This window comes from Didymella exigua, assembly GCF_010094145.1.
Source record: "Didymella exigua CBS 183.55 unplaced genomic scaffold M421scaffold_11, whole genome shotgun sequence".
In the NCBI taxonomy this organism is placed as follows: Eukaryota; Fungi; Ascomycota; class Dothideomycetes; order Pleosporales; family Didymellaceae; genus Didymella; species Didymella exigua.
Window position 1 is genome coordinate 748,866 of NW_022984785.1, and position 22,597 is coordinate 771,462.

The 22,597-nt window shown below is 54.2% G+C and overlaps 8 protein-coding genes across 8 annotated transcripts; 3 read left to right on the top strand and 5 right to left on the bottom strand.

The window, feature by feature from the left end:
• Positions 1–1,263: 1,263 nt before the first annotated feature.
• On the top strand, positions 1,264–2,544 carry M421DRAFT_4579 (uncharacterized protein; the record flags this gene model as incomplete). Its single annotated transcript, XM_033594680.1, has 3 exons — positions 1,264–1,872; positions 1,932–2,412; positions 2,468–2,544. The coding sequence occupies 3 exons, from the start codon at positions 1,264–1,266 to the stop codon at positions 2,542–2,544; spliced, it is 1,167 nt and encodes a 388-aa protein (XP_033449689.1).
• On the bottom strand, positions 2,537–4,350 carry M421DRAFT_419969 (carbohydrate esterase family 9 protein). The gene is made up of 2 exons (XM_033592310.1): positions 3,756–4,350; positions 2,537–3,641 (listed from the first exon to the last, which is right to left on the bottom strand). Exons 1-2 carry the CDS (start codon positions 4,086–4,088, stop codon positions 2,733–2,735), a joined length of 1,242 nt encoding a protein of 413 aa, XP_033449690.1. The 5' UTR covers positions 4,089–4,350; the 3' UTR covers positions 2,537–2,732.
• On the top strand, positions 4,261–8,928 carry M421DRAFT_419970 (meiotically up-regulated gene 190 protein). Its single transcript, XM_033592311.1, has 4 exons — positions 4,261–5,031; positions 5,080–5,454; positions 5,500–8,497; positions 8,553–8,928. The coding sequence occupies exons 1-4, from the start codon at positions 4,582–4,584 to the stop codon at positions 8,564–8,566; spliced, it is 3,837 nt and encodes a 1,278-aa protein (XP_033449691.1). The 5' UTR covers positions 4,261–4,581; the 3' UTR covers positions 8,567–8,928.
• A 650-nt stretch (positions 8,929–9,578) lies between these two features.
• M421DRAFT_419971 (uncharacterized protein) lies at positions 9,579–10,147 on the bottom strand. The gene has a single exon (XM_033592312.1). The coding sequence runs from the start codon at positions 10,016–10,018 to the stop codon at positions 9,677–9,679; it is 342 nt and encodes a 113-aa protein (XP_033449692.1). The 5' UTR covers positions 10,019–10,147; the 3' UTR covers positions 9,579–9,676.
• Positions 10,148–12,992: 2,845 nt separating this feature from the next.
• Positions 12,993–17,720, bottom strand: M421DRAFT_390338 (uncharacterized protein; the record flags this gene model as incomplete). The annotated part of the gene is made up of 5 exons (XM_033589982.1): positions 12,993–16,910; positions 16,959–17,109; positions 17,165–17,417; positions 17,476–17,542; positions 17,572–17,720. The coding sequence occupies 5 exons, from the start codon at positions 17,718–17,720 to the stop codon at positions 13,223–13,225; spliced, it is 4,308 nt and encodes a 1,435-aa protein (XP_033449693.1). The 3' UTR covers positions 12,993–13,222.
• A 121-nt stretch (positions 17,721–17,841) lies between these two features.
• M421DRAFT_419977 (proteasome subunit alpha type-2) lies at positions 17,842–19,210 on the bottom strand. The gene is made up of 4 exons (XM_033592313.1): positions 19,062–19,210; positions 18,986–19,005; positions 18,867–18,917; positions 17,842–18,816 (listed from the first exon to the last, which is right to left on the bottom strand). Exons 1-4 carry the CDS (start codon positions 19,103–19,105, stop codon positions 18,092–18,094), a joined length of 840 nt encoding a protein of 279 aa, XP_033449694.1. The 5' UTR covers positions 19,106–19,210; the 3' UTR covers positions 17,842–18,091.
• Positions 19,211–19,341: 131 nt separating this feature from the next.
• Positions 19,342–20,906, top strand: M421DRAFT_419979 (RING finger domain-containing protein). The gene is made up of 3 exons (XM_033592314.1): positions 19,342–20,054; positions 20,107–20,459; positions 20,507–20,906. The coding sequence occupies exons 1-3, from the start codon at positions 19,574–19,576 to the stop codon at positions 20,606–20,608; spliced, it is 936 nt and encodes a 311-aa protein (XP_033449695.1). The 5' UTR covers positions 19,342–19,573; the 3' UTR covers positions 20,609–20,906.
• A 128-nt stretch (positions 20,907–21,034) lies between these two features.
• On the bottom strand, positions 21,035–22,154 carry M421DRAFT_61168 (sorbitol dehydrogenase; the record flags this gene model as incomplete). The annotated part of the gene is made up of 2 exons (XM_033595853.1): positions 21,035–21,984; positions 22,037–22,154. 2 exons carry the CDS (start codon positions 22,152–22,154, stop codon positions 21,035–21,037), a joined length of 1,068 nt encoding a protein of 355 aa, XP_033449696.1.
• Between the last annotated feature and the right edge of the window lie 443 nt (positions 22,155–22,597).

A 22,597-nucleotide genomic window follows, 5' to 3' on the forward strand; every position in this document is an offset into this window, starting at 1 on the left:
GGACCCTGACTTTGCCTCGGGCTTCTCCACACGCGATCCACGACCATCATCCGCCAATCACGTCTACACTAAAACGCATATCAGTTGTTGTGTATTTTACGAACTAGTCATCCGTGTACCATTTCCTTGATTCTCTTGCCTCAGCAGCTCCGCCAGACTCTCCACAGCAGTCTCCAGGTCCCCTCTCTCCTTGCCCATTCCGAGCACCGTTCGACCATCTCTTCTCTCCATCTCAGTCATCATCTCGGTATACCTTCGGAGCCTCTTGGGGAATACATCTCCAGGCCTGCCTCTCTTCGTGAACCGCTCCAGCGCCACCACGTCGTCCACCTCCGGCACGATCAGTAGGCTCCTCTCGCCGGGCACCTAGTACGGCCCTGCGAGCTCCTTGAACCGTGCGAACTCCTTGAACCGTGCGAGCTCCTTGAACCGTGCGAGCTCCTTGAACCGTAGCCAGCGCTGAGCATCTCACGGGAAGCCATCGATCAGTATACGCACGCTCTCGGGGTCACAGCCGGTGTCGAAGATGCGCTCTTAGACGTACCTGGGCGTCAGACGTGTCCTGCATGTGTATTACCCCGCAAAGTCTCGAGCTCCGAGGCGGAGAAGAGAATCTTGAGTCTGGCAGCGTGGTCAGCGGGCTCATGGCTCATGGGGGGGGTCTAGTTTGGAGCCGAGGGGGAAGTGGCCGATGTCGTAACGCTTTGCCAACGCGACGCAGAGCGTGGACTTGCCAGAGCATGGCGCTCCTGTTCATGGCATCGTCAACTTGAAGTCGAGGTATGGTAACATCATCAGACTGTGCGCACCGAGCGGCAAGACTAGCAGCGGGCCTGGTGTCGAAACATCATCGGCCGTGGCGGCTGCTTCGTCTTCCTTGGTCGGCATGGTGAGACTCGTCACTGCGGTGGTCAAGGATGCCTCGTGCCGCCATGTGCTTTATAGATACATGGGAAAGTCGCGTGGGTCCTGATACGCGCCGCGCTCGTCTGTGCCTTCACTTCAATCCGCTTGACTGGAAGCGCGAACTGTCCACACTACTCTTCACGTCTCTGCTCAACACGTGAAATATCCACGGCCTTTGGGATCTGGCGCGGTGAGCTGAGCGTACCTTCCTTCGAACCAAGTTGACGTACGTGGCTAGTGCGGCCTCTGCGTTCCTTCCTCGAGCTCGACTGCAGCCTGCCACCCTCACCCCACCATCGACCCGAAACCCTCACATTTGACATTGCCTGCAAGAGTGAAGCCGAAAAACGCAACGCGATGTGCTACGTGCACTACTCGCCTGACGAAGAAGAGTACTATGGCCTCCCGGGGCCCGGACCCAGACCTCTTCCGCGCTTGACGTGGGCCGTTCCAGTAGACGCAGCCGAGCTTGGTGCCAGCCTAGAAACCTTTGAAATGCTCCTACCGCCAGTGCACATGTTCCGCTTGTGCCATCGCACTGGCAGTGGGCCGCTCGCCACCATGCCCCAGGAGATTCTCGACCTCGTTATCGAAGCTCTGTACCAATCCACCAAAGCCGACATTATGCTCGAATGGATTGCGCAGTTTAAATGCTTTCAGGGACGATGCAGAAAGACTCAACATGTCTCGCTGGAAGTTGATGAAATCGAAGCCATTTGGGCCGAGGTGTACGGCAATCTACAACCATGCTGTACGCACCACGATAAAGGCAAAGGCTTGCGTCCAGATGACTACGATCTCGACGAGAAGCTAGAGATGATAGGCAACGACATTGGTGACTGGATGCACGAGGAGATTTTTGAAGCACACGAGGCAGCGCGTCAGCAATGGCTTGACATGACTTGTCTCTGCCGGGCTCAATCTGCTCAGTACACAGACCTGAAGACGTTTGCAGCTAGCCAGAAGGTGAGTTGGATGCACTCCTACTGTGCTGGCAGTATTTACGCTAATACTTTGACGCAAAGATTCTCAAGTCGCATTTCGGTCTAGATGCCACATTTCTTCACGAGGCTTTCTCAGATCGTATGGTGCAATTCCTTCCAGATGTCCATGGCCCTTTGAGTGCAGGATATTACACATCCTGCTTCCTGGTCCTTCCTACGGGCAGTCACGAAAATGCTGCACCACGGAGTCGCACACAAGCTCATCAGAATCGCGCTTTCCTCAAAAGCGATTCTCGGCTTGCATTCCATCAGAAAATTGATCGCACAAGCCTGGATCTCAGCGACGAACAGACATCAAGGTTCGCTAGGGCCCTGCGGATCCTTGACATCCAGCCGTCTTTCCACCTGACCGAACTCGAGCCTAGTCTGGACCCATCGAGCAAAGACGGCATCCTTTCGAAGATCAGCGACAAACAACTAAGCGGCTGCCCTCAGGTCTCAACATCATCTTCAACAAAGAAGAAACTAGCGCTGAAGCGATACCTTGACCAAAAGAACAAAGGTGAGTCAAAGGGAACCTAGCATGCCATACTTTCGCATCGCTGATCAGGATCCAGAAGTCGGACAACAACAGTGGCCACAATTTATGTTGATGGCTGCTTCAGACGTGGTGGGACCAGTAGGCACGAGTTGAAGCCCTATGCATGGCAGTTTGACCAAGAGGTTATGCAGTCTTTTGTTTTGGACTCAGTCAAGACACCGAGCGTCAGTAGCTGCTCAACAATGTACCTAATCGAAGATGAGAATAAGAAAAGTCGACGGTGCTTTGTAGAGAACCATGGGCAATTCGATACACTCTACACCCATCCTGGTCCTCTAGATTCATCCTCTTCTCTCCTTATCCTCCTCCGCCAAGCTCACATCCTCTTCCCTATCCCAAACCTTGTGCCCTGCGATCCAAGTCTGCAGCACCTCTCCACTCTCGTTCAGAATCGTCATGTCTGCCCTTCTTCCCTCTCTCAATACCCCACGTCCACCTTGTCCGTCGATTCCCATCAGCCCAGCCACGTTCTCCGTCACGGTTGCCGCTGCCTCCGCAATCCCACAACCGCTCCAGGCCCTCAGATTCCTCACGCTCTCCTGCAGAGGAATGCACCCTCCAATCAACGTGTCCGTCCCCGCGATCGTGGCGCGCGTGTCCTTCTTCGTCTGCTCGAACGGTATCTGCGCGTGCCCGGGGTGGTTACCGTCCGGCAGAGATGCAAGCTCAATGCTATCTGTGATGACGATGCTGCGCTTGGGATTCGCGCGATGCAGGAGCGCGGCCGTATTGGGGTGCAAGTGCTCACCGTCTGCAATGATGGTGTAGTACGGTGGCGCAGGGGCGTGCGTCGAGGGCAGTGTGATCAGGCCAGCCAGACCAGGGTCACGGGAGCCGAACGGCGGCATGGCATTGAGCACGTGGGTTAGGCATGTTGCGCCTGCGCGCAGTCCTGACAGGCCGTCGTCCAGCGTGCCCGTCGAGTGGCCCATTGACACACGGATCCCTTGGCCAGCGAGGGAGGAGATTAGGGCTGCAGAGCCAGGGAGCTCGGGAGCTATCGTGGCTAGTTTGACGGTGGAGGAGAGGTTTGACGAGCCGTAGATGGAAGGTGCTGGCGTGCTGCATGCTTGGAAGAGGGAGGAGTTGTGGGCGCCTTTCTTTGTGGGGTGTAGGTAGGGTCCTTCTACGTGGGCGCCGAGTAAGGACGCAGATTTGGGGATGTCGCGGGGCGCCAGCGATGGGAGAATCTGAAAGTTTTAGCTGAAGCCCTGGCAATCTTCTGTTGATAGTGATCGATGGTCTTGACTTGGTTGAGGGTGACTGCCCGAGTATCGTGTTTGCTGCTACATCTGGCAACATACCTTCTGGAACTCCTCGCTTTTCACGGTTGGTATCGTCGCCCAAAATCCAGTGACGCCCTGTGTGGCGTAGTACCTTGCAATGCTGTCTACCTTTCTGCCATAGCTCTTCTCGTCCTCAAAATGGGTAAAGTGAAATCCATTGGCACCATTGGTATGCAACTCCAAAAACCCAGGGGCAATAATGTTATCGTCCAAGTCAACAGCTTCACCTCCAATGTACCCTTCTCTCTTCAATATCAGCCCCGTCTCATCCGAGATGACCAGGTGATCGTCAACGAGCTGGCCATCGAGCACGTAGCGGCAGTTGGTGAAGAGAGTGAACCAGCCCGACATATTCGTGCTGCGTCAGCTACAGCTTTGTATGGTGGGTCAGTTGTATCGTGGTGGTTAGAGGTGTCAACCATTTGCGGTAAGCTTGAGCGGTGATCGCCCCGCAGCAGCGATCGGTGCGGGATCTACGTAACTTATCGTACGTCATCAAAGCGATCAAGTCAGCTTTCGTAGGGGCTTGAGCCGCAGGCGGGCGCACCAGGCTCGCACCACTCCTTTTGCTTTGCGTGTTCCCAAGGAAACGCAGCGCGTCTGAGGCCGGAAAGGGGAGGGCGGTTGCTTGTTCAGAGCGCTCGGTTGCGTTGTGATGTCATAACGCGAACTCCCCGCGGTTCTCGATCAGCTTCAGTGCTGCGCTTCCCTGCTTTGAGGTTACGCCACGCCCACCCTAATGAATTTCCTCTCTCTCGTTTTGTGGCACCTGTTCCTTCTCTACCTACAGCCTCAATTGCGCTGAGGGATCTGTTGCAGCCCTCTCCCATCCTACGCCGCGAAGATGGCACAACAGCAGCATGGCCCCGGCGGTCACTACTCCGGGCACAACCCCATTCCCACCGTGAGGCAGTTCGTAGAGAACCTCGACCGCGACAAGAAGAACCGTGATAAACAAATCGACGCTGCCAATGTTGCGAACGGACAGACTGGGACAACAGCGCCAACTACTGCTGCTGGTACAACGCCCACATCGCCCACAACGCCCACCAAGACAGGCAAGAAGACGCCTGCCACGACACCGAAGACGCCTGCCACGACACCGAAGACACCAGCCCAGGATGGCGTCGAAGATCACAAGGCTCAGTCGAAGACGATCGAGGGCACAGAGAAAACAGTCACAGACCCCACAACTGGTCGGGAAGTCGTGATTGCGGACGTGAATAAGGATATGATCGATGAGGTCGAGAACCCACATCTGATTGTGCCCAATGCCAACCTGAATAAGCCTACTGTAAGCTCAAGCCCTATTTATTGCAGCATGTGGTACTAATCTGTGCAGCCCATCAAGACAGACCCTTCACAATCGCTCGCCGAGTACAAGGAGGCGCAAGATGTGACCGCACCACCAGACCCAGTCGCCGAAGGGACTACCTCTGATGTACCCATCCATGGCGAAAAGACTAACGTTCTTTTCCACCCCACGCCGTCCGTCAGCTATGAGCCCATGTTCGCTGAGCTAGAGAAGCGGGCTGGAATACTATGCATTGGCATCTTGATGACTACAGTAGTCGTGGGTAAATTGTTCGGTGGTGCTTTGAAGGGCCTGATTCCCTTGGCCATGTGTCTGGCATCTGGAGTCTGGCTCTGGATGAAGGAGGTTGTGCGCAGCGGTAGGGAGGTCGAGTGGTCTAGCGAGCAGACTCGGGGCCAACTGGTAAGGACAAGGTGATGCACAATGTTCAAACGCTAACATTTTCAGGCCACCCTCAACCTGCTCCCCGAATCCGTCGAATGGATGAACACCCTCCTTGGCATAATGTGGGGGCTTATCAACCCTGACATGTTCCAGGGCGTTGCCGATACACTTGAGGATGTCATGCAGGCTTCTGTTCCAGGCATCATCGAGAACGTCCGAGTCGCCGAGATCAACCAGGGAAGCAACCCTCTTCGAATTCTCAGCATGCGCGCGCTACCCGACAAGCACATGGGCGAGGTGAAGCAGGCCATCCACGAGGAGAACAAAAAGACCAAAGACCCCCAAGAAGCGGCAGCAGACGAGGAGGGCGGTGACTTCTACAATCTGGAAGTCTCGTTCGCCTACCACGCCCAGCCGAGCGGCAAGCGTACATCAGACAAGGCCCGCAATATGCACATGAACTTGGTATTCTACCTGGGGATTAAGGGTCTCTTCGGTGTCCCACTGCCAATTTTCGTCGAGCTTCAGTCGTTAGTCGGTACTGTCCGCCTGCGAATGAACTTGACACCCGAGGCACCCTTCTTGAAGAACCTAACATTCACCCTGATGGGTGTTCCCCAGGTCACGGCCGGCTGCGTTCCCATGTCTGAGAAGGCGCCCAACCTTCTTAACCTCCCGCTGATCAGCAATTTTGTTAACTACGCAATTAAAGCAGCGGCGAGCATGTACGTTGCTCCTAAGTCCATGTCCATTGACATGAGGGCTATTCTGCAGGGCGACTCAATCCAAAAGAATACCGAAGCCCTCGGTGTGCTCTGGATTCGCATCCACCGCGCAAAGGGTCTCAGCAAGCAGGATCGACGCGGCTCCAAGCACGGTGGCAGCGACCCATACATCACACTCGCATTCTCGAAATACGGAAAGCCGATGTACTGCACTCGCGTCATCACCGATGATCTCAACCCCATCTGGGAGGAGACTGCTGCTCTTCTCGTTAGCCCCGAGTTGATCAAGGCGAACGAGAACCTGAGTGTCGAACTTTGGGACTCTGATAGGCATACCGCGGATGATATCGTTGGCAAGGTCGAGCTCTCCATGCAAAAGATGATTCAGCACCCTGGCAAAATGTACCCTCAAGTCTCGAAGCTGGCGGGTATGGATGCGGACAGCGAGATGCCTGGCGAGCTGCACTGGGAGGTCGGCTACTTTGGTAAGCCCAAGTTCAGGCCTGAGCTGAGGACAGACGGCAAGAACAAGTCTCTCCCAGACCAGCTCAAGGACGACCCCAGCCTTCAGGATGAGAAAGGTGTAATCAACTCAGACGACGACGATGCGGTCATGCACACTCCTCCGGACCCGCTCTGGCCTAGTGGTGTATGCAGCATTATCGTCCACCAGATTGTCAACCTCGAACTTGAGAACGTCAAGGGTACCGCGGGCAGTAGGAATGGCCGCGAGTACGAGCCCGCTAAGCCTTACGGCGAGGCCACCGAGGAGACTGGCGGCGATCTTCCTACCTCATACTGTACTATTCTGTACAACGATCAGCTGGTTTACCGCACCCGCGCCAAGGCAGTCTCCTCTCAACCCATCTTCAACGCTGGAACGGAGCGCTTTGTTCGCGACTGGCGCTCGGCTATCATCACTGTTACAGTCCGCGACTCGCGCAACCGCGAGCACGATCCCATCCTTGGTGTTGTACCCCTCAAGCTCTCTGACATCCTCGAGACCTCTTCGCAAGTCACTCGCTGGTACCCTCTTGATGGTGGTATTGGTTTCGGTCGCGTTCGCATCTCACTTCTGTTCCGCAGCATCGAGACACGCCTGCCTCCCCAGATGCTCGGTTGGGACGTTGGTACATTCGAGTTCAGATCTCACAATATCCTGATGACTGGCTACAACCACTCCCCCAAGCTCAAGCTCCGAACAGGTGGCAGCACAGGCAAGATCAGCCGCGCCCACGCGCATAAGCTGCCTGAGGGCGACGGCTACTACTTCGATATGGAGAAGCATGACGGCCGCGACAACGTTCGCCTGCCTGTGAAGCATCGCTACAGATCCCCTATCGTCTTCGAGTTCCACACAGCCGGCAAGCGCAAGGCAGACGCCTACGCTGTCATTTGGCTACAGCACTTCATCGACAACGAGGATGCCGACATCAACATCCCTATCTGGCAAACACAACACCCTCAGCGTCTCACACAGAACTACATCACCGAAGACAACTGTGCGCAGGAGCCTGGCCTTGAGGACCTCAAAGAGGTCGGTCGCTTGCAATTCCGTGCGCGCTTCAAGGCCGGCACAGACGAGTCCCATCAATCTTTCGTCGTCGACAATGATTCACGCGAGACGTACGAGACCTGGGAAGCATGTCTTACTGAAGGCGTGCGCACCCGCAAGGTCGACAAGGAACTGCCTGAGCGCGTACAGCAGCTCCACGAAGAGTCCCTCACCGCAGGTCGCGACATCCTCAAGAACGCTGACGAGGAGGAGAAAAAGAAGTGGCTCGCAAAGGACGGCAAGGACTGGTCTGGCGCCTTCGGCGAAGATCCCAAAGCCTACATGGATACCAAGGGCCGCAAGCGCCGCGAGCCCGGCGTCGAAGAACCTTTGCACGACCGCTTCCACCCGTCCTCCGACGAAGACCACGACGACGACTCCGACAACGACTCCACATCGAGCTCAGATCTGGGCGTCGAAGACGCAATGACCGCCGGCAACGCATCTGCCATGCCTGGCGGGCCCAGCGGCGGCGACCAGTCGAAGCAGGACGGCGGCATCAAGCACCAGGCGACCGACCTGTCACCCGACGGTACAGCAGGCCGTCCGAGCCAGAGCACGGCACGCACATGGGAGACATCGGACTCAAACGGCAGTCAGTCGAACAGCAGCATCAACAAGCAGAACAAGCGGACCGAGGAGCGCAAGCACCGCGGATTGATGCAGTGGAAGCCCGCGAGGAATATTGTTTTCGCCAAGGACCAGAGCAAGATTGGCATCAAGAAGTTGACTAAGAAAGTGACGGGCGGCTTGGAGGGCCGACAGCCTGGCGTTGAGACTGGTAAGTCTACGCTCCCGACTCTGATAACGGAACGAAATGCTTACTATGACTGCAGAAACTGGAAACTAAACGACTCTCCTGCATACCATAACCGAGGTTCAGCAAGGCGTTATGGTGCAGATCCATTTTGTGGAAGTCAAATGACTACGATGATTTCATTTTGTGATAACGATAGCGTGCAGGCGAAAAGGCAATAAGTGGTTTGGAAATAGTAATTGTATCACAGAAGCTACAGCATGTAGGACTTACTTCAACGTCTCCGACACGTTAGCATGACGACCCACAATGTGTTTCGGTGCGAGCCTGGGCTTCAGCTCTGCTCGACGGCTTGTTCTCGGCAAAGACTGATATCACGTTCGTATAGTGTCACGCATGCACACTTACCTGGCTGTCGAATTCACCAACGATATCAGGCGGACTATCACGTAGCACTCGAGCACTTCGTATCGCCCCTTCTCGGCTCCCGACACAATCGGCATACCGTGTGTGCCTTCGATGCCACCGTGGAACCACACCGAATTTGCACTGTGCCGCATAGCTCCGCACCAAGTTATTCCACCGCCTTCTCGAAGAGGTTTACAGTCCGCAATGTCCTTTAGGAATCAATTGTCTCATCCTACCGTGTGAGACATAATCAGCCAGCCGCGTGCAAGGATTCCTGGTCCCAATAGCTTGGTGGCCCGAGCTTCGAGGCTTGCTCGATGAAAGAACTTGAACATCTCATGCCATCCATCAAACGCGTCATACATGAGCACTGCCTGAGTGCCATACGCACGCGGAGATTCTCCGATGTAGACGTACTAGCCCTATTCCACGGTTTGTCGTCTCGTCTCGTCCACTCCCTTTCGTCCTTAATCCGGCAGCCTGGTAACTAAGTCCAGCCTTATGCGCTAGTGAGGCGCTTAAAGCGGCACAGCTGACAGACGTCGTCGGACCGAATCACAACGAGGCATTACCAGAAGCGAGCCTGAGGATCAGTCGATGCGTCTCGCAGGCTTCGAATGTGTTCAACGCGTTTCTGGCTGAGACCCGCTGTGCCGCGCGCCTAGGAGTGGACTTTTGTCTGTGGGCTGAGCGGAGGATCACCACATGCAGCCAGAACATTCGGAATCCGGAAGACATGGATTCGCGGTCATCCCGAGTCGTGCCTCTTGAGGCGCGGTCTTCATCTTGATGGCCTCAGGTACGAGTACAAACACAACTCAATCTATGTCCAGCCCTATTAGTCACTGGCGTACAGACGCGGAGCTCTTCTGATGCAGGAACGAAGCTGCGAGAAGAAGGTGTAGCGACCCGCTGGGTTTGAACACCAGCCCGTTCGTTGCTACCGTACATGTCCGAGCATCGCGAGCTCAACGGACATCGAGCCATGTAGGAGGATCGGGGTGTACGTTTGAGAAGCCGTGCAAAAAGGACCGTGTATGATACGGCCGAGAACGAGTCTGTGTAGCCGATGTGCAGTGTGCAGCAAAGCATGCATGCTGCAAATCGCAATGCCATTCGAATTGGACGCGCATGCATCGCAATTCAGTCAGCTACTTCGGCCATATCGTTAGAAGGTTTACTTTCAGATCACTGGTTGGATGTCTTGCACCGGTCTGGAACATGCAACTGTGACGACCATCTTCTGCGATACGGAGATCGCGAATCTCAGCTCAGCATGCAGGTGACGATGCGAACGATGCTTCGCAGTCACCGATATGGGGTGTTCGCCATTACTGTCGAGGGCGGCTTGCGGAGCGTTCATGCCTTGCAAGGCTCGTGTCACGGTATGTGCCCTGGTGGACGCTGTTGACGCTATGTTATCGATTACCGTACTGGGATCCCCATAATGACCAATGTTCTGATCAAGAACGCGTTCGCTGCCCATCCATGTGAACAGACTCGACCATGAGTCGTGGGCGTCCGCGCCTCACTGTTGCGAACAGACGAGGAACGGATTGCAGGACGCTTCGTGCGTCGTCGTTACGCGATGTTGAGCTGGACAAGTGCATGCTGCGCAGAAGCTGTCCTTCTCAAGAACTGTTTGAGAGCACTGCCGAATATCAGCACATTCGTGGCTGTACACGGCGTCTGATAGACCCTCAGTTTTAGCCTTTTTGTGGCTTCGAGGTCATGCCGGTCGCGGATGAGGGCGCGCGTTTCACTGGTAGTTCATACTGCTGGTCGGGCCGAGGGTGCGGTCTTCTGCACGACAGGTTTGAGACAGAAACGCTATCATGTCTGGGAGGTCGTTGAAAGCCGAGAGTGATGTGCGAACAACAAGGTGGTCTGATCGGTACGAAAACGTTAATGGATGGATGCCGAGCGGGTGATGCAGGAGTCGTACCGCGATAGACGCACTGCTCGTGTCTATGGATAGAATTCATGTGGCAACGTAGACCTCAGAAGCGGTATTTGCTGCACTGATTGTCCCACGCGCCGATGTGCTGCGGCGTGTGCTCAGTGTTACTCAAGTCTCAAAGTAGCTAACATGAGTGCCAAGTTTGCAGTGGTGAGAGTGCAGGGATGGATGCATCTTCGAGCAGCTTCTGGTGCCTTCAGTCGTGCAGTGGGCGTTGGGTGTGATCAGCTGAGTGACAGTGGCGCTCATCTTGCAGCGTAGAGAACAGGTGATGAATGACGCATGCGGGACGGATACAGGAGCCGTCCGTTGTGGCATGTACGCTCTGTAGAGATAAGCCAGGAGTGCGAAGAGTGAGGTTTATGCAGGGTAGGGTGTAGATAGACGGGAACATTCAGCCCGCTGATGAATGTTGCGTCGGAGTCAGCGCTCGCGTTCCTGGATGGGGAGAGGAGGGAAGGCTGCGCCGCAGCACTGGTAACGGCATAGGCATGACACGCGTTAATGCCTGTGGTTGCCCATCAGGTAGCATCTTCTGCGAGTATGTTATAGCGGCAGGCGCAATCCATCAGTCAGTGCGTCCTTCCCGTCGACGCCGGCTGTTCGCGCCATTTGCTTAGCTCCAGCGCTGCTTTTGATGTTATCAGGATTCTGCTTGCGACTTCGTGGAAACAGTGGACAAATTAGCAGCCATACCATCGATAGCGTACCAAGATACGCCTACGATCTTCATTTGTCTATCTAGATTTGGCAAATGGTTGGTGGAAGTGTAGAGTCGAATGGTTCCACGTATAATGATGATTTTCGTAGAGAGCGGTGAGCTATGAAGAAAAATCTAAAATATGAGAAGAAGTCTAGCAGGCCGCACGGGTGACTAGAGCTGTCCATCACACGTGCAGTGCTACTCTAAGGTGTCAAGGGAACACATATTCCAGAAACCGTTCCACATTGCCGCCAGTCCCGAACGAATAAGCACTTCAGCTCGCTTAGAAACTCTCTAAATCCTCTCAATTCCTGCGGCATCTTCCATTCTTCTGCATCCTTCGCATCCTTTCAACGGGCATCCCAGTACTCGACTGCTGAGCTCGACAAGACGCGATGCCGTCACTGTTTGAGATGACTCTCTCGTACGAAGTCGCCGAGACTCGGTATGTTTCTCAGCGCCGCGGGCGAGGTTCGCACTGGTGCGAAGGTTAGTGGGATGCTGGCCCACGGTACTGGGAATAGCTGAAATCATACCTGGCATGAAGCACACAGAGCATCAGCAGTATCGACTAAGTGATACTCTCTGGGATGCCCTTCTCTCCATGCATTCCTGCAAGGAAACTTGCCGTATGCACCACCAGACGCTCCCGTTGCTCTCCCAGCGGATGGCTGTTGGGGGCTTTGCTGGGACGAAGACATGATAGTTGGAGATGTTGATGTCGGTCGTATGGTGCCGATATTTCAAAGGTTATTGTATCGTCTAGTAGAAAAGGAACGAAGAGATTTGTGCGGGGTTGCGATGACTTGTTCTGCCACGATGATGTCTGCTGGTCTTATATTGGCAACAGATTCCATGCTGCCTGGGTGAAAGTCGAGTGTCTCAGTGCCGCAATAACGCAACGACACTCTGAGGCAGATGGCCCCCATATGAGAAGGGACGGTCCGGAGTCAGCGTACGGCATGGTCACTCTTGTGCAAAAGGCAATGGTCGATGTGCGCCACACGCCTCATGACGGGCACGGGGAGCAACGCCACGCGAAACCCCACAAGGTCAAAGCAGCGGCACTGCACCGACGATCCTCTTTCTGTCACCGAGACATGACTTTTCGGACGATCAAAGTTGGAAGGTGAGCTCCGTTCGCTCCAGCGCGTGGTACTTTGGGGTCATTGCTCATTCATCTGCAGGGGTCTTGTCGCTTAGCCTTACGGTGATTTGATCCTTCGAAAGGCGCCTTCACTCAAGCACCAACCCTTGACTGATCTGGGTCAAGGTCGCAGGCTTTAGTAGGGAAAGCGAGACATTCAGTTACTCACTTCGACGTGGTTGGCCAATGACTTCATTCAAGAAGTACAGATCGCAACCCAACGGCTCCTGCGTGTCATGCTAGGCGGCTTTGACAGCACCCCTCGTACTCTAACTCGGCTTTGTTTCCGCGCCTTCCCACCTGGCACAATCTTGTGGATAACATGAAGCACTGAAACACCTGACGGGATTGGGTATTGTAACCTTGGAAAAAAATTATTCTCCGAAAATGTCCACAACACTGCCTCCTCCACGGGTACCGAACGCCTGACCCAGGGCAGGGTTCGCACTCGCTGTCGCAGCTCACTTCGACATTGTACCAGACTCAACACAGCTGAGTGTCTTGCCGTAAGCTGCCACTCACTAACTACCGTCAGTCTTCAAGCATCACACGACCTCCCTCGTCGGCATCGAAGAAGGCATCTTCAGCCTCACTGCTTTCTGCAGCGCAGAACCTCTGACCTCTCAGTATCTCGTTAGCCTTCCAGGCAGCGATGGTCTCAGCGTGCAGCCTTGTCAGCCCTTCGACAACCCCTCCTACCTCCTCACCACCGACCTTGACCTGACATCTCCAACCTTTGCCCATACTCGACGGCAAGTCACCAGAATTGTGCCCACGGCGCAATGGCATGCGAACATATTCGACGCTACGATCGATAGCTAGATGGCCTAGTCGCTCCTTCGGATGTAGGCAGTCCACGTCGTCGCGCAGGATGCGCTCCAGGTGGTCGAGGATGCCTAAGTGCCGTACAAATGCCTCGCAGGCAGACAAGTTGCCCTGACTGTCGACATAGATCGCACCTATGACGCTTTCAACGATGTCTGATAAAAGCTTTGGTGCGTTGATTAGGGCCAGTAGGTGCCAGGGAAACTCTGCGTCGTGACTTAGTGCGAGGATGAGTCGCTGCCGAACCTCTGCGTGCTGCTGCAACGACAGGTCCCGCATTGTAATGATTTGAGGACTTCCAGATCGTAGGTACTGCCATAACGCTCTTCGGTGGATCTCTGGTTCTAGAGTCGACTTGCTTATTGTCTCTTCCGCGACCGTCGTCTCGAACATAGTGAACGCGAGGAATGCTGCATTGACCATTGCCGTCTGTATGGCATGCATCTTCGGGTGGGACAATGGCGGAGTGTGCGCGTACAAATGTGTTGTGACAATATAGTCAAGCACGGCATCACCGAAGAACTCCAGCCTGTCGTAGCTGCAATTGACATTAGGCCCCGTGTAAGAAGCATGCGTCAGGGCCTCTAGAAGCAACATCTTTTTTCGGAAGGTATACCCGATGAGCTGTTCCAAGACGTCGAACTGTGTGACAGCAAGATCCGTTGGTGCCGCCTCATACAAGATGACGTTAGCTTCAGGTATCAGTGACCAATGCTCGAGCGGTAGCAGCGTCTGTACGCAGACAAAGGCCTTCGGTAATCCGCCATGAACGTACCCTACGCCTATGAGCGATTCCACGATGTCGGCAAGCAACTTCGATGACTTCAGTGTCTTCTCTGGCTGCGTAGTAGCTACGAGCACATTTTCCCAATATCTGGGAGACCATTTCACTCCTGTGAAGCGTTTGGTGGTGACGAACTTGTCAAGTCCGGCTGTCAGGGTAGCGCGAGCGAGGAAACCATTGCTCACGATGTGACCTTTCTTGACGGTCAGGTAGCTTGCTGGCCAAGTTGGATTTTTCGCCATTAGATGGAGACTGGAGATGAACTTCAGTATACAATCTCCCAAGTATTCGAGGCGCTGGTAGTTACTCTCATCGTCGGCGGATGATGCCGTGAGTGCCCTTACTACAAGTGGCAGATGGTCAGGCTCAAGTCCGGTAGGACTAAGCAACGTCGTCCGTAGAGTGTCTGCAATCATACCGACCTCCAGTTTGTGTAGAACGGATGGCAGTAGAAGCGCGATAACCGAGTAAGAAGCCGGCAGATTGTCTACTACACAATTTGGAGCTTCAAGCACCTCAAATTTTGTGTATGCATCATTTGCATTGCTATCCGTCACGAGAGGATGCAAAAAATCCCGACGTTTTGGTACACGCATGGCTTGGAGGCATGTATCTGATGGCTGCGTCCCTGACTGCGTCCCTGACTGCGTCCCTGACTGAGTGTCTTCATTCGTCTGCAGGATATACTTCCGATTATCGCCGACCTGTGAGACAAGACCCCAGTCAGTTGAGATGTGCTTGGTCCTCTCCAGTAGTGTCAGGGCTGACTGGCTGCCGCTGGTGGCTTTATCCCACCTCACAAGTTTCGTCGAGTTAAGACTCTGGCCAGATCTGTCACAGGGTGCTAGCAACCACAAGAAGTCATGTCTTTCTTCCTGCATCCTGCCCGCATACATAGTCAGAAGGATCTTTCGAGTTATGGAACGTAGTGTGATAAGATCTTCCGCCTTCACACTGGCTGCCGATTCGTTGGTTGTCGTAACCGTGTAGACTTTGCTCTTATTCCAGTATAGTCGAATGTCGTCTAGAAATGGGATAGGGGTGACAGTGATGAGTCTGACGTATAGGGGTTCCTGACCAGGCGTGTGGAACTTGATGAGTGTTTGGAAGTATTCCCGCGGCTTGCGCTGCCACTCTTGTGCAACCAAAAGCCACGGATCAAGTGTCGATGAGGCGGGGACCATGGAAGGTGTGTTGTCGGGTACATGAGATCCTAACACCATCTTGTCTGATTCTTGTCGCAAAGGTAACAAGTTGTCGCTAACCAAGCCGGCGAGGTACAGAGCCTTGTAGGCTTCGAATGCTGCATCTTTTCTGGCCATCTTCTCTGTTCGCCACCATTTTAAGCCCCTGGCCGTGCGAACCGCACGGTCAACCGAGATAGGTAGTGTGACTTCGGCAGTAATTCCAAGGTCGTATTCGATGAATCTGAATTGTGGGCGTGGGTCAACGTATGGACCAGAACCAAGAAGTGAGCAAAATTGAGTAAGATGCGACAATGCATCATCCAATGTCAGACGGGCGCCGGTAGCCTTGACCTCAAACACCCTTGATCCTTCTTCCTCATCTTTCTCATTTTCCACTGCTAGTTTACTCTGCCGCATGTCATTGAGGTAAGCTTCCTTCATCTCCTGCTCGAGAGCTTCCCAGGACTCAGGAGCGCGCCCGCGTCCTACCTCAGGCATGAAGATGAAGTACTTTGATTCTTGCATTCTGGCTCTTCCGCGACGCTGAACAAAGCTCTTGAGATTCTTCGGGCGTTCGAAACACACCACCAGGTGGCAGCTGGACACATCGATTCCCTCCTCTAGAACGCTCGTTGCAAGTATCAAATTGGTTGTGCCTGCTCGGAAGTCATCTAGTGTGGCCTTCTGGTTTCTTGTTTCAGGTAGATTAGCGACCATCTGCTTGCGCTTACTGGATCCTGATGTTCCCAGAAAGGTACCCACACGTAATAAGTCTCTGGTACGCGGATGTACGGCCAGGGTTTCAGCCATGACAGCCAACCAAGCTCGTTGCTCGACGAAGACCAAGCCTGTAAATTCAGGCGTGTCTTGAGCCTGGTTAACGAGAACCTCGATCAGACTTTCGACCTTTTGGGATATTCGACCAACGTCGAGTGAAGGCCCAAGCACGACCTCTTGGAAAGGAAGTTTTCTCAAGATGGTCAACAAGTGCTGCTTCTCATCATTCGACCAACCCGGTAGCTGCTCCGCATCGCAAACAGTCTTCTCAAACTTCGCCATGCATTGGTGTAGATACCATTCAGTCGCAGACGGTCCGAGTTCGAGCGCCATGTCTTGCGCCTTCTTCGTTAATGTCCTGAGTTGCTCTGTGCAGTAGGTTTTCTGATTGACGAACAGTTTCTGCAACTGCGTAGAAACGTCGACCCCGTCTTCCTGTTTTCGAAGAAGGTCTTTCGTATACGGGTCTTCCATCAGATCGTACTCTCTGTAGATACAGGCAAGGGCGCTAATCAATGAAGATTGCTGCTGGGCTTCTACCTGGTAGTCGACCCTGATTAGCTCAGGTTGATGGACATGCCGTGTCAGTTCCGAGCGACTCTTTCTTGGTGTCTTTGTCATTGCATATAAGTTACGCTCGATCTGCCTCCAGATCTGTTAGCATAATCCCTACTCAAAAGCAAATGAAACTCACTCCAACGAGTCTGTTGTGGCATCTGCCTTCATGACTGGGCTTGCACTCAGACCGAGGACCTTAGGAAGGCATGTATCCCCTTTTCGTGCTCTGGGGACGTAGAAATTCGACATGATGCGATTGGCCGGATGATTGAGTGTGCAATGATGAGCTAAGTCTCGGTCAGTCGCCGTTGTATACCTCCAGGCGTGGCAAGTCGAGCGTACCTTCATCGAAGATCAACAGAGCTAGGTCATCCATCTTCACAAACGCATGTGCGAGGGCATCGTATAAAACCTGATGCGTAGACAAGATAATGCGAATATTGCGCAATACCGAGTCCCACACACTCTGTTCTGTCCAATGATCGATGTCGTCTTGGCCAGAGAGAACGAGGACATTGTAACTCGGAAGGAGGTGGCTGAAGACTTGGCTCTGCTGCTCGCACAAGGTGACTGTAGGCGCAAGGAACCACACGCGCTTTGCAGAGTCGTGTCAGAATTCGCATGGTTTTCACGCAAGAGTCTCACAGGCATACCTTGGACGGCTCGCATGTTTCAAGTTCAGCTCGAGTCCGCTCCACTGCTCCGGTCGCTGTTAGCTTTCTTGATCTACCTGTGACAGATGCACGAACATGTGCGTTTTGCCGCTGCCTGTGTCCATCACAACGATGACATTCTGGTGGAGGCTTTCTTCGACCATTTCAGCCTGATATGAGCGTAGGGGGAGCGGCTGTGTTTCAACTGAGGTCGCACCGGTTGGTACAACCGCCTCGGTCTTCATTGCGGCAGCCATCGTTGCATGAGAAGATTGATTGCCAGATCAAGTCATGTTTTGTGGATGAAGCGAATGAAGAGGTAAAGTGCACCTGCGCAGGTTGGCGTTTACCGCTAGCTCTTGATTGGTCGGACCCACAATGAACGAAGCAGGCACGCCTGTGCGTCAATACAGGAAGGTTTAAACTAATCAAAGAACTGAGTGATCACAAGGTGGTTGCCTGAGGGTGCAAAAAATTACAGTGTCATAGTTTTCGTAAATGCTGCATCGCTCGTGTCTATGGTCTTTGCGAATCATCATCTGCGCCAGCCCAGATCACTGTGCGATAGCGCCAAAGAGGTTCAAGGTCGCAACTCCAGCTTAAAGACCCTGGTTCTCTACAGGTTCGTAAGGTAGTCCTCGACCTCAGAGGGGCTTAGCTTCCTGAAGCGGGGACCGACCGCTCCCTCGACACCCTCGACACCAAGTAGCCTCTCCTCTGGGGGCCCAACGATGCCGATCTCGACAGTGTCGCCGTTCATCTCTCCTTCTATCGTCTCCTTCAGCGTAAGGAGGGCGATGTGAATAGCATCCTCCAGCTCCAGACCATCTGTGTAACGCTTCTCGAGGAAGGTCTTTGCGCTCGTTGCGCTCTTGCCGATTGCTGTTGCCTTCCAAGGAAAGTAGCTGCCACTGGGATCGACTTGGTACAGACTTGGCCCACCCTTCAAGATGCCGCCAGTCTTGCCGCTGACCTTCTTCTTCTCTTCGCTGGTCTGCTCCTCGCTCTTGCCCTCAGCCTCAGGTTCGATGCCATCGTCCCACCCAGCGATGAGCAAGCTGACACCGTACGGCCTGACACCACCAGACTGTGTTGCCTCCTGCATCACCCGTGCCACATCCTGCACTAATATCCTCGTGGGTGGGTACTCGTTGTAGATGCGCTTGTATTCGGTGTGCGAGACCTTGCGGGCCTTGTCGACGAGAACGCGGTAGTCTGGACCCATGCCAGAGTAGACCATACCAATGTTTGGCGTTACCAGACTGACCTTCGATGACGATGCGGAGTCGATGAGGGGTGACGATGACTTCTTCTCGGTCGCGAGCACAATGCCGTTTGTGGCTGGAAGCAGCATCAGTTTTCGAATCCATAAATACTGATTATGGACGTACCTTTGATTCCCAGCGAGGTGACACCCTGGTTGACAGCATTGAGTGCATACTCTGTGATATAGTCAGTGCCTTTGTCACAGCAATAGCTCACAGCTCTGGCAATTAAGAGGCGCGCATACCAATTTGTACCAGCTTTCCACTGTCATCATATTAGTAAACGAACCAAGAGCCACCGCGGCGAGGAGCTGTCTTTACCTGGGTGAGAAGGTGGTGAGCGAGAACGAATATCTGTCGGCCATGGTGATGTGATTGAAGCAGGTGCGAAGATCGGCGGAGAGTCAGGGTTTGGAGGGAGGGCAGACAGCCGTTGCGGGGTGCGAGATGGACGTGAGTTTGGAGACGTGAAGCTAGGCAATCGATGAGACGCGGCGGCGGAGAGCACGCATGGACCGGGCGAGCTGCACGTGACGCCTGCCAAGCGCGCTCGGGCCGCTCCAGCCTTTCGAACAATCTTCATTCGATGCCGTTCCCTCTACTTCCTCTGCCACCGTGTCTCTCTGTGACACTTACATATCTAGAACACTGCGTCGGCTCCGGGTCCGGTCTGAGGCGCTTGCGTTGGCCGATGCCACCCCCGCGGTTACCTGATTGATCCTACTTGCAACATCGTCTTTGCGCCCATGTTTCCTCACCGGGCTTTATTGGTAAGCGTATGATTGCCGTCTTCGGGCAAGAAGCCTCTTCATTATTGTACAGTCATTCAAGCAATGTCCTCCTCATCCGGCTTTCAAGCTATGCCCGGCTGGTACTGGCCGGACGACGTACCTAAGGACGAGCCCTCATCTGGTGCAACCTCGTCGACACCAGAACCTGAACCTACAGGTACCTCGGCTCCACAAGGGTCCTCACAGAGAAGCCAGGGCACACGCCCAAGGCGTACCCACTGGCCACCTCGGCAGTGCAGAATCTGCCTAGAAGTTGTTCAGCCTACCTTTAATGTCCCTTCCGAGAATCTCCCAGGTTTCCTGCAGTCATCTCACCCCAGTGTGGTTTACGAAGATGAAGGCGGCCATTTGATTAGACCCTGTCTATGCAAAGGCTCTTCGAAGTATGTTCACGATCAGTGTCTGCAAGCCTGGCGCCATGCCGATCCCAGTTACGGACGCAGGAATTACTGGCAGTGTCCAACCTGTGGCTTCAAGTATCGCCTTGCGCGACTTGGAGCAGGTCGTTTCGTTGGTAGCATTAGTAAGTCATGGCAAGCGGAGTACCCAAATACAACATACTGACTGCTTCGCAGCTGCCCAAATTATGCTCACCGTTCTGATCATGACGTCGATGGTGTTCATCCTCGGATTTTTCGCTGATCCCATTCTGAACCTGTACTTCGACCCGTGGAGCACGCTTATGCCTTGGACGAGTTACAGCCGAAGCAACTACTTTTACGAACCAGAAGACAAATTAGACTCCTGGACTGAGCACTTTGCCAAAGGTTTCGCAGGAATGGGAGTTCTCGGCTTCCTGAAAGTCATTGTCACCAGCCCGCTCTCTTACTTTCGGATCGGTGGTGGTCGAGGACGAGCGACCGGCCGCGATCGATACGAGCAAGTCAGCTGGATAATCATTTTGATTGGCGTAGGAACGTTCCTAGCAGTACGTATTCATCTTCGCCTTGTCTACTCCTCTTGCTAACAGAAAAGGCTATCTACAAGGGTGTCCGTGTTTGGAGCCGCCGCACGCTCGAAAGAGCTGGCGAGCGTGTGATGGACGTTCAAGGCGACGATGATGGCGATGACGAGTAGTGTGTGTTACCGAATACACGATGATTCCGCTCAGCTCCACTTCAGAGTCAATGATCCTTGTGATCCGCACCTTCTTAAAGTGCCACGGGGTATCTGCCCAGTACCGTGTCATTTAGTCTACGTGCGAAGATTAGACAGCCCGCGACCTCCATATCGACCAGCGCGTCTTGTGCGGTCGGCCCTTGGAACGTGGCGCTACTACCTTTGGCAACTTCTTTAGTTCAGGTTTGCTCATTATGCGCTGAAGCTCTTGTAGCGACTCGCGAGCAATCGTTGTTCTTCGAACATTCGATGTGGCTTGAATGTGAGGGTGTCAGTGGAACATTTCATCGTTTATTTGTACTCTTCAGCGCTAATGTGACATCAAGGGTGCTCTACAAACCATCATATACATCTCTCATACATCACATACCATTGCTAGAGCTCTCAATCTCCACCTCCGACCTCGACCAAGATCTTGACCTGGTTGTCCTTGTCGTGGATCAATGACTTGAATCCTTTCTCCTCCACCTCTGTCAACTTGATCCTCTGCGTGATCATCTCGTGCGGCTTCATCCTTCCCGATGACAACGCATCGATCACCTCCTGGAAGTCGCCGACCTCGTACGTCGCAATGCCCATGTACATTCTCTCCTTGAAGTTGAAGTCGTTGGGCGTGATCGTGCAAGGCTTCTCCCAGATGGCGATGTTCAGAATGCAGCCACGGGGCCTTGTAGCATGCACAGCCTGATCCAGCGCTGCCTGGACACCCGCGCAGTCGTACACGATATGCACGCCCTTCCCATCGCTCAGCTCTTTGCATCGCTTGGGAACATCCTCCTTGGTCGGATCGATGATATGATCCGCGCCAAACCTCTTCGCAAACTCCTGTCTCTTGCGACTCACCTCCGACACAATAACCCTATCACACCCCTTCGCCTTCAGCGCCAGGATCGTCGAGATGCCAATCGGCCCCCCGCCCAGGATCAACACGACATCGCCTTTCTTGAAAGGACTGACTTTCACTGCATGCCACCCCACCGCCAGCGGCTCGACCAGCGCCCCAATCTCCAGTGGCACGTTGTCCGGCAGATGGTACAGCGTCGACGTCGGCACGACGATATGGTCTGCCAGCCCGCCGCCCCAGCCTGACAGCCCTACGAAGCCGTTGCTCCAGCAGCAGTTGTGCAGGCCTTCTTTGCACGCAGAGCATGTCCCGTCGTAGATGATGGGTTGCACGACGACGCGATCGCCTTTCTTGTAGTCTGTCACGTCGGGGGCGACCTCTTCGACGACGCCGCTGAATTCGTGACCGAAGGTTAGCGGTACCGTTTCGCCGGTTATAGGGTGGGGTGTTGTTGGGCAGAGGTTGGGGCCGCCCAGGTATTCGTGTAGGTCTTCTGGTGTTAGCAGGACTGGAGAGGACGTGTGGGGTTTATCGAGGTTTACCACTGCCGCAGATTCCCACCCATGCAGGCTTGATCTTGACCTGGCCGGGCTTCACGTCCGGGATGGGGATTTCTTCGTAGCGCAGGTCGTGTTTGCCGTGGAATCGCACCGCGTTCATGCTGCCGTTCGCCATATCGACTGCAATTCGATTGAATAGTACACTGAATAGGCTGAGGGATTAACAGATGCTCAAGTATACTTTGCGTCGTCAAGCCAGCTCTCGCGACCCTTCTCACGAGCTCTCGGGGCCGCCGCCATCTTAACCCTCACGCCATCCGGTTACACTCACAGCCCGCTCTGAACCACTGTGGCTCCGCGAAGCTGCGATTCGCTGTTCACGACGAGATACAAGGCGCGTGTTCACCCCTTCCATCATGAAGATATCGCGGTATACCCGTTTGGGCAATCCTAAAGCCGATCACCCCGCATTGTAGAACGGGCTGTGGGGCTGATCGCGGGGTACTGCGCCGAACCGCTGTTGTGCCAGGGCGCTGTTGGGGGCTTTCCGAGGAGACCAGGTAGACGGCTGGTGGTGCGTGTGGGGATTCGGAATTGGTGAAA

Coding starts and splice junctions, on each gene's coding strand:
- M421DRAFT_419969 (XM_033592310.1), bottom strand. CDS start 4,088: ATGTCGGGCTGGTTCACTCTCTTCACCAACTGCCGCTACGTGCTCGAT. Junction 3,642..3,755: donor AAAGCGAGGAGTTCCAGAAG/GTATGTTGCCAG, acceptor TAAAACTTTCAG/ATTCTCCCATCGCTGGCGCC.
- M421DRAFT_419970 (XM_033592311.1), top strand. CDS start 4,582: ATGGCACAACAGCAGCATGGCCCCGGCGGTCACTACTCCGGGCACAAC. Junction 5,032..5,079: donor CCAACCTGAATAAGCCTACT/GTAAGCTCAAGC, acceptor TAATCTGTGCAG/CCCATCAAGACAGACCCTTC. Junction 5,455..5,499: donor AGCAGACTCGGGGCCAACTG/GTAAGGACAAGG, acceptor TAACATTTTCAG/GCCACCCTCAACCTGCTCCC.
- M421DRAFT_419971 (XM_033592312.1), bottom strand. CDS start 10,018: ATGCATGCGCGTCCAATTCGAATGGCATTGCGATTTGCAGCATGCATG.
- M421DRAFT_419977 (XM_033592313.1), bottom strand. CDS start 19,105: ATGGCCGACAGATATTCGTTCTCGCTCACCACCTTCTCACCCAG. Junction 18,918..18,985: donor TGGAAAGCTGGTACAAATTG/GTATGCGCGCCT, acceptor ACTATATCACAG/AGTATGCACTCAATGCTGTC. Junction 18,817..18,866: donor CACCTCGCTGGGAATCAAAG/GTACGTCCATAA, acceptor TGCTGCTTCCAG/CCACAAACGGCATTGTGCTC.
- M421DRAFT_419979 (XM_033592314.1), top strand. CDS start 19,574: ATGTCCTCCTCATCCGGCTTTCAAGCTATGCCCGGCTGGTACTGGCCG. Junction 20,055..20,106: donor TCGTTTCGTTGGTAGCATTA/GTAAGTCATGGC, acceptor ACTGCTTCGCAG/CTGCCCAAATTATGCTCACC. Junction 20,460..20,506: donor GCGTAGGAACGTTCCTAGCA/GTACGTATTCAT, acceptor CTAACAGAAAAG/GCTATCTACAAGGGTGTCCG.